Source organism: Pygoscelis adeliae, unplaced genomic scaffold, assembly GCF_000699105.1.
Source record: "Pygoscelis adeliae isolate BGI_AS28 unplaced genomic scaffold, ASM69910v1 Scaffold766, whole genome shotgun sequence".
Classification (NCBI taxonomy): Eukaryota; Metazoa; Chordata; class Aves; order Sphenisciformes; family Spheniscidae; genus Pygoscelis; species Pygoscelis adeliae.
The window spans coordinates 68,023-76,468 of record NW_008825008.1 but is presented as its reverse complement, the minus strand read 5'-3'; the positions used below and the strand labels follow the sequence as shown (position 1 = coordinate 76,468).

Sequence of the window (8,446 nt, the reverse complement as noted above, 5' to 3'; positions counted from 1 at the left end):
GGAAGATGCTTAATTTTTGTTTTCACGTAAGCAGTAATGAGTCTTAATACCAGCACTGACATAACGAAACATACATCCATGGTATAAATGGAGGTTCATAGTTCTAATTTACAGGGTCGAGAAATCGAACTAAGCATGCTACAGTGTGGGGTTGAATGCCCTTTTTGGCTGTAGTATGTGGTAGGAGTGTGGGGTTGCACTGAATTTTCCATCCACACAGATCCATGGGGAGATTAATAGTTGGTATCCTTGTGTATCTGTGACAGTCATTTGTGTCATTATATTTCAAAAGTGCTTTTACTTCAGCAGTAAGACGTTCTGCCCCATAGTTCATTACAACTTGCTTGGTTTTGATCTGCTTTTGTGCCAGGGACTGAGCTGACTTTCAACTACAACCTGGAGTGTTTGGGAAATGGAAAGACCGTTTGTAAATGTGGTGCCCCAAATTGCAGTGGCTTCCTAGGAGTACGGCCAAAGGTATGATGCCTACTTTAAGCTTTTGTTCTTCTAAATCACCTCTTTGCATAGATGTATATCATTTGTTGCATAGATCTCAGGAAGGGTAATCTGGTTTCAGTGTGGCCATGAGAACAGTGCTTGAAATGAGCTGAATGTTCAAGTTTTCATTCTGAGAGAGCAGATCTTCGACCTCAATTACTAGAGTTGCTATAAATAATGACAGAAAACTGTATTTTACACCAAAAGAGTACATGAAAGATTTTTTTTCAGAATTTTCTGCTTATTACCATGGCAATTCCCATTGCACTAGAGGAGCAAAGGACAGGCATGGGGAAGACTTCCATCAGATAATCAAGAAACCACAGCTCAGCCCATTTCCCAAAGTAAAGGCCTGAGTAAATTGTGAGCATGCCTGGAAGGCCCGCAAACTCGCATTCCTTCAGACTGGAGTTGCTTCAGAGCCAGAAGGCTTCTGCATCACCATCTGTGCTGCTATAAGAAAGTTCTTTTGGTTAAGCGACCAAAGTTTACACATCAGACAGGAATAAGAAATTTGCTAGCTTTTAGAACTCACCGACACTTGAGAGCTTCGTTTTGTAACTGTAATGTTGCAGTAAAAGGAATTGATTTCAATTACCTCCTTGTGTGAGCTGGTTCTCACTGGGAAAAGGAAATAACAGGAGCAGTTGGCCGAGTTCCCAGCTGTCACCAGCTAAATCTATGTCTCAGCTGTTGGTTTGTTTCAAGAGCTTCACCAAATCAGTCTGTAATCCCTCTGCTCTGGCATGTGGATGCTGGTGGCTTACTTACCCACAGTTAAGGGTTAAAAGCTCCAGCAGCACAGTTGTTAAGCCCAGTCAATATATAGGGAAGGTTTTGTGAATTCTCCAGAGAGCTTAGTTCTGCAGAAAAATTAACTTACGATTAAAAAAAAAATTGATGTCTTCAGAAGTTGACAGATGAGGTGAATTATGCATCTGACGTATTTAGTTCTTTTTTGGGTTGCGATTTAAAGTTCAATTGATTTTGTGCTGCTCCTGTGTTATACATGGCTTGACTGTCATTTTTGCCCTGAAATTGCAGGTTGCATGATGGAAATCAGAGAAAGGTGCCCTCTAGTTGGCATTAACGTTCCATTGTGATGCCTGAGGCGACTCATTCCATCTTGATGAGATGGGCTAAAAAACAATACCCAAGAAAACAGTACCTTGGGGGTGGTGTTTCAAATTCATCCCACAATAGATGCATTTTTAAGCTTCCTGAAGATACAGCAAGAGATTATACTCAAGTTCACTCTTAAAAGTGACCTTTCTAACTGGGAGGGTGGAAGAATGCTTGGGAGTCTATTGTGCTGCAGTGAGCAAGTGGGAATCGCTTAGTCCAGCTGTTAGACCTTGCTTAGACATTCAAATTAGCTGTGAAAGGTTTTTCTTGTTCTCTTTGTAATTAGAAGGACGAGGTACTAAGCGCTGAGAATAGGTGGAATAGTTTAGGTGGAGTGATTTCACTGCCTGCATTTTCAATGATAAGAAAGGCCTGACTTGTCCCCATTGTCAGTGGGAATGATGGTATGAAAACAGAAATATCCACATGTGAAGGGGAAGGAAACAATCAAGAGATGTAACTCCCTGGTGGCAGGACAGCTGGATAACCACCGCTGTGGAATTCTGAAATTGTAGGTCTGGAGACAAAGGTATTTAAATGTATTGGTGTTTTTGTTTTTAATCTTGACAGGAGGGTGATGAAAATAGTGCCTAATATTTATGCAGAATAAAGGATGCAAAAATCGCCTTGTAGGCATCATCTCAGCACACAGAGATGTTCTGCGTGGAGAACGCATATTTGGACATGAAGATATGTGGAAGATGGCATAAAATTTAGCTCATGTCGGTTTAGATAAACTAAACTGATAGTGCTTTGATAAGGTCACTGACTGGGGACAGGTAGCATCATCTTTGTGGAGTTGAGTGTTTGGTACAATGGGAGGCTTAGCCTGGAGAGGATCCATACTAGGGGGTTAGGAGTGGTCTGAGGACCTAGCTTGAAGAGAGGATGCAGCGTTGGAGGAAGCCTTAGGCCAGAGAAGAGAGCACTTAAGCCATTTAGATGCCAATCTTGGGACCAGTTGCAGTTATTTCATTACTGCCTGTAACACAGTTGTTGGAAGCATGGTAATTTAACTGTACTGATGACACAAAGATGTCAGGTGTCATCGGTGTGGGAGAGGGAGAGGATGAGGCAGTCACAAAGGAATAACTGAGTGTGACTGGGAATGGGCTGGAGTTCAGAGATTCAGTATGCCAGAGTACACGCCTAGGGCGTAATAGCAGAAACAAATTTGCCATGAGGTCATCGATGAGCAGTCACGGTGGAGAAGGAGCCGTTGTGCAGTTCAGCTGCTGCAGGACTGAGCTGCTGTTGTGACGCAGCTGTGAAAAAGGCAAATGCGGGCAGTGCTTTGGGAGGGATTTCCTATTCTTTTGGAGAAGTGTTGATGTCATTGTACACGGCCTGTGAGGCGTCATCTGAAGTAGCGTGTATAATTCTGTAACTTGTGTTTGGGAGAAATAAACTCAATAGGGCCAGAGAAAAGCCATTAGGAAGACTGAGGGTGCAGACTGTGAAAGCGTGTGGTTTGTGAGAAGGAGAGTGTGTCCTAGTGATTACTTCAGGGAGAGAGAAAACTTCTGCCGGAAAAGAGCAGTGTTGACATGAGAACCAATAGGTCTAAACTGATCACAGTAAATTCAGACTGAAAATGGAGAGAGGGGTGAGGAATGTCAAAGTGCAGGAAGGTCTGGGAGAGACTCCTCATGAGTCATGGGTGCCAGGATACCCAACTGTTTTGACTTGAGGACCTGAAGAGTGTGAGAGGTGGCATGAACTCAGTGACACCAGGCAGCCCCTGTCTCCTCATTCTGCTGTTGCTAGTTGTATATATCCCATGTTTAACCAGGCTTTGGTGCAGGGATTCCAGGCTCTTTCAAAAAAAATGAGATCTATTTGCTGTAGTAAATTGGTTGTCAAATACTAAGAAGCACTGTAGAGATGCTACATACGTTTCAGGTATGGCTAGCAGTGGGATTTTTATTTGCAGGGTTTGCAGTTATCTCCACTGTAGCAGGAAGGGAACAGATGGAAGGGGCAGAGACCTGCATTAACTGACGTTGTCTCACCCGCAGAGCCAACCCAGCCTCACCGAGGAAAAGTCCAAGAAGCTAAAGAGACGGCCGCAGATGAAGCGCAGGTCACAGGCGGAGGTGATGAAGGAGCGAGAGGACGAGTGTTTCAGCTGTGGGGATGGAGGGCAGCTAGTTTCTTGTAAGAAGCCAGGCTGCCCCAAGGTATACCACGCGGACTGCCTCAACCTGACCAAGAGACCTGCAGGTCAGTGCTCCGCACGGCTGGGCTCTGCCTGGGTCACGGCGTTGGCTCAAGGTGTCCCAGGCGCTGTGCATCACCTTGCACTCACTTCACAGCATCTTAAAATTTAGAGAAATCTTTCTCACTTGAACAGACTTTGTGGCCCACACGACACAACCCTGGTTTGCACCCCGCTGTGACTGCAAAAAGATGAATTAATTGCTGAAGGGGGAGCTGGTGTTTCCCTAAGGAATGGTGCTTGTGAGCTGACCCCATCCTTGGGGCCTGGCAGAGAGCAGTCCCAACAATAGTTGAGGTATTGGTTCCTCAGACTGGCCGTTTTCCCAAAGTTGAAGACAATTGAGTGAGTTGAATGGTGAGGAAAAGCACTGTGTTGAGAACTACGTAGAGAAGAATGTGTTAGATGTCTGAATAGCCATGAGTTCAAAGTTAGGGAAGAGAATGGTATCAAAGCATATCCTAGTTTGTGGTGAAATGGGGGCAGAAATTTGAAATAAAAAGAAAAAATATTCAAAAAGGACTTCTAGTTGGGCGCAGAGAAAGAAATAGGCTCCCTGTATGAGTGATAGAACAGCTTCGAGTTCATTAGTAGCTCAGGAGGTGTAAAGTAACATCTGTTAGAGAGAAAGATTTAAGTTGCATTTAAAAGTCATAAGGGAGCTGGTTGAGGGGAGTGTTTCATCTGTTGTTTCAATTTGTCTTTGTTACTAAAGGAGTTCCTGGGACCTTTAATGAGTGTTCAGGTTTAACCAGTGCTCCGAAAGGGAAAAAGTCTGACCTGAGTCTTGGTAGGCCAGTTAGCCCGATGTCTGCCAGGCCAGGGGATGGAAAAGCTGATACGGGATCAAGTGCCTAAATAATTAAATGGTAAGAATATAAACAATACTAGATGAAATAGGTAGAATAACTCATCAAACCTAATTTAGGATTTTTTGCTAAGGTAATAAATTTGGTTAATAGAAGCAGCTGCATTGAAGTAATTTGTTTAGGGGCCTGTAAATCCTGTAATACTGTAAGCATTGTCATAATTAGAAATTCTCTATGCAGCTCTGTACAGTATTTTCTGAACACATCAGAGGCAGGCTAAGAAGCGTGGAACCAAGCGGTCTCTGAAAGTAACTGCCAGGAAAGTCACTGTGACAGAGTGTTTCTGTCGGCGCTCCATGGGGAGCCAGAACTGGGCATTCAGCACCTCTAGCTGTAATTTGGCAGAAGATGTAGAAGGGCTAGTAGCATATTTTGTAGATGACAGAAATTATGTGTGTGCATGTGTTAAGTTTTGGGGAGAATAGGGCATTTATACAGAAGAGCTTGGATTGCTCATCGAACAAACGCTGTAACAGAGCAATGTGAAAGCCAACAGGAACACAGGCCATCCTGTGGAAATGTCATCATTCAGGGTGAGGGAGTCCTGAGTATCACCTTTCTATCCATTTTTATGTGCTAAGACAGGGTGCTGTAACATCCTGGCAGGTTTTCCCATGCTTTCAAGTCTCCAACAAAGAAGAATCCAGCATTTAGCCTGTTCCCCTGCTTTCCATGTGAAAATTTTCTCCTGACAGCCTGTCCTGAAAGAACAAAGGATTGCCATCTCTCCGGTACCCATTTTTTTACACACCGGGAGACTGTTATCCCCTTAGTCCTTTTCTGGCTTAAACAAACACAGCCTCTCCTTGCAGCTCTTATTTTCTAAAATTATTATTCTTGGTCTGCTCTGGACTGTGTCCCATCCGCCTACACGTTTTTTAAACTGTGGTAACCAGAATATTTTAACAGTATTGCAGCTGAGGCCTTGCTAACACTGACAGAACAGAATAATTATATTCTGTGTTTTACATAGAATATCTCAGGAAATGAGATTTGATTTGTTTTTCAAAAATAACTTTTATATTTATGTGATGTTTGTGATTTGCCCTATCATCCTTGAGTCCTCTTGTCTTGATCCTTTTCACGTACTTATTTTATTTCTTCCTCCTGCAGTCCTGCTTTGCACTGGTCTTTATTTAATTGCACCTTGTTGGTGCAAGAGCATCTGTCCAGTTTAAATTCTGAGCCTGTCTAACCAGATTTTTTCAGTTCCTCACAGCCTTGTTGTTATCTACCTGTTTCTGTAAGAGTATTTGCTGTTCTGCTTCTAGTAATTTAAATTAAAATACAGACTAAAATAGACTCCTGAAGGACGTCATTGGAAATGCCCCCTCAGTTTGCAGGAAGACCATTAATAGCAGTTTTCTGAGAATGTTTTTCAGCCAGTCGTAGCCATTTTACCGTTTTTACATGTAGGTTGTTATTTTCATAGCCCGCTCCTTAGAGTATCATGCAGGACATGAAAGGTTCAGCACTTTCTACTTCAAAAGTTACTTCTGCCATGGGCATTGCTGTCGAGTAATTGGAATTTCCTTCTTGTTTGCGTGTTACTAATTGTGTGATCTTACTTCCAAGAGCTCCTCTGCTCCGGGCTGTCTCCGGAGAGGCTGCTTTATTCATTAGGCCTTTTATCTTGTCAAAGACCATTAAGTGGTTTGATAGGATTTATCCTTTGTGCAACATACTGGCAGGTTTTGACTTACTTTATTTTTCCATCCTTACAAATGACCTCTTATAATAATAGTCCCAGAGTCTTTCCAGTGGCCAAAGTGAGTGTTGAGTGTGGCTCTCTGGGTTGCTGACAGTGCGGGGGGAGCAGCGACAGCCTGTGCTGCAGCACTGCGAGCCCAAAAGAGGGAAAACCATGTGTAGTGTTAAACACCCCCGCTCTGAAAAGGATGCTGAAAAATTGGAGAAGATGCAGAAAAACAGCGTACATATTTTGAGACCGGAACAGAAGCCTTGGATTGGCTTCAAAGGAGGGGAAAACATGCTACAGGTTGTCTTCAACCCCAGGGGAAAGCAGCGTGAGAGAGGGGAGTGGAAAGCTGATGTTGCACAAGTGCATGGACAAATGCCCACAGCTGCTCGGTGCCATGCTGCAGTCGCGCTCTCTTCCAGCCTCCCTGGAAGAGAGCTGATAGCCAAAGCTACAGATGTGTGGGCTTGCTTCAGGGAGGCTGGGAAGTGGTCTGGCCTGGCTGGTGTCCACGGCGGCCCTCCGTCATCGCTTGTGCTCTGAGCGCAGGCTGGCCTGTGCGAGGGCTGCCTTACAGGGAGCTGCTCTTCGGCAGCAAGGCAGGGAGCCGGGGGGGGGCCATGGGGGTGTGGGGTGTTGGGGGAGGGTGGAGGCAGGAGGCATTTTCGGAAAGGCAGCCGTGCTGGTCCTATGGTGAGAGGTCAGGAACTCAGCATCGTGTATCCTGGGTGCAAATGGTCTCACTGTTCCTTGCGTCCACGAACTGGTGAGAAGCGTTTGGTAGAGACAGCGGCAGCCTTGGCTGGGGGAGCAGGGGGCTGAAACAGTGAGCTCATCTACAAGTGAAAAAAGCAGCAATCTCTGAAGTGTAATGTTGGTTTTTTCCTCCATGATGGTGTTGATACTGATGGTGAATAGATTCAGTGTGGACATGGAGCTCCTCAGGGAGCAGCTTGGCTTTGTGTTAAGCAGTATTTTTATCATGGCCATACACAGAGGTTAAGAAAGATGCCTTTGGTACAGAGACAATAGAAACTTACTCCCTTGTGATCACTGCCCTCTCACTTCTTCTTTCTGATAAACAGGAAGGGAGGTTGTTGGCCCAGAATTAACAAAGACTTAGATGAACGTGACGCATCTACTTAAAAAGTCCATTGGGTGTATTATACACAGATACCACTGTTGTTTGTGGAAATCAGAGCCACAGAGATGTACAGGCTGGGGGTGTCTGCTCTTCTCTAGGCGCCTGTATTGGTTAGTGTCGTGCTGGAGCCAGATGGGCTTTTGGTCTGCCCTGGCGTGGCTTGCATTTGTCAAGGTTGTCATTGCCCTTGTTGCTTCCGAGGATGCACATTCCTATTAACTGCCCGTCAAGCCTGGGAGCTATGGCAGAAACTGAGGAGGACATGTAGAATTGTATGGGAGTATTACAGGGGTGTTCCCCCTCTCCCTTGATCTCCCTTTGCAGCAGGCCTTGTCTCTTCCCCTTGTACCACTCCTAAGGTATGTCTTTTCTCCTGTGTCTGTGCTGCAGGAAAATGGGAGTGCCCGTGGCATCAGTGTGATATGTGTGGTAAGGAAGCAGCTTCTTTCTGCGAGATGTGCCCCAGGTCCTTCTGCAAGCAGCACCGGGAAGGCATGCTCTTCATCTCCAAGCTGGATGGACGTTTATGCTGCACAGAGCACGATCCCTGTGGGCCTAACCCTCTAGAGCCGGGAGAAATTCGTGAGTATGTGCCTCCCATAGGAGACTTGGCTAATGGCGAGGACACCCAGCCGCCAGAGCAGCCGCCTGCAGACACAGACCTGAGCGTTCAGCCTCTGGACAGCCTACCTCAGTCTGTGGCCCTCAGACTGCAGTCACCAGAAAAGCCCCCTGCTACCCTAGCGCTTAGACTGCCGCCATCAGACAAGCCCCCCACCACCCTAGCCCTGAGGTTGCAGCCGTCAAACAAGCCCCCCACCACCCTGGCCCTCAGGCTGCCTCCACCAGACAAACCGCCCGCCCCCCTGGCGCTGAGACTGCCCACGTCGAAT

At 45.7% G+C, this 8,446-nt stretch overlaps 1 protein-coding gene across 1 annotated transcript in view; it reads left to right on the top strand.

Moving 5' to 3' along the window:
* The window catches only part of NSD1 (nuclear receptor binding SET domain protein 1), a 45,329-nt gene that overhangs the window by 31,638 nt on the left and 5,245 nt on the right, over positions 1–8,446 (top strand). The window contains exons 20-22 of the mRNA XM_009326221.1: positions 371–477; positions 3,642–3,846; positions 7,944–8,446. The exon at positions 7,944–8,446 is cut by the window's right edge and continues 5,245 nt beyond it. Coding sequence (XP_009324496.1) covers positions 371–477; positions 3,642–3,846; positions 7,944–8,446 — 815 coding nt within the window. The remainder of the gene's footprint in view (positions 1–370; positions 478–3,641; positions 3,847–7,943) is intronic.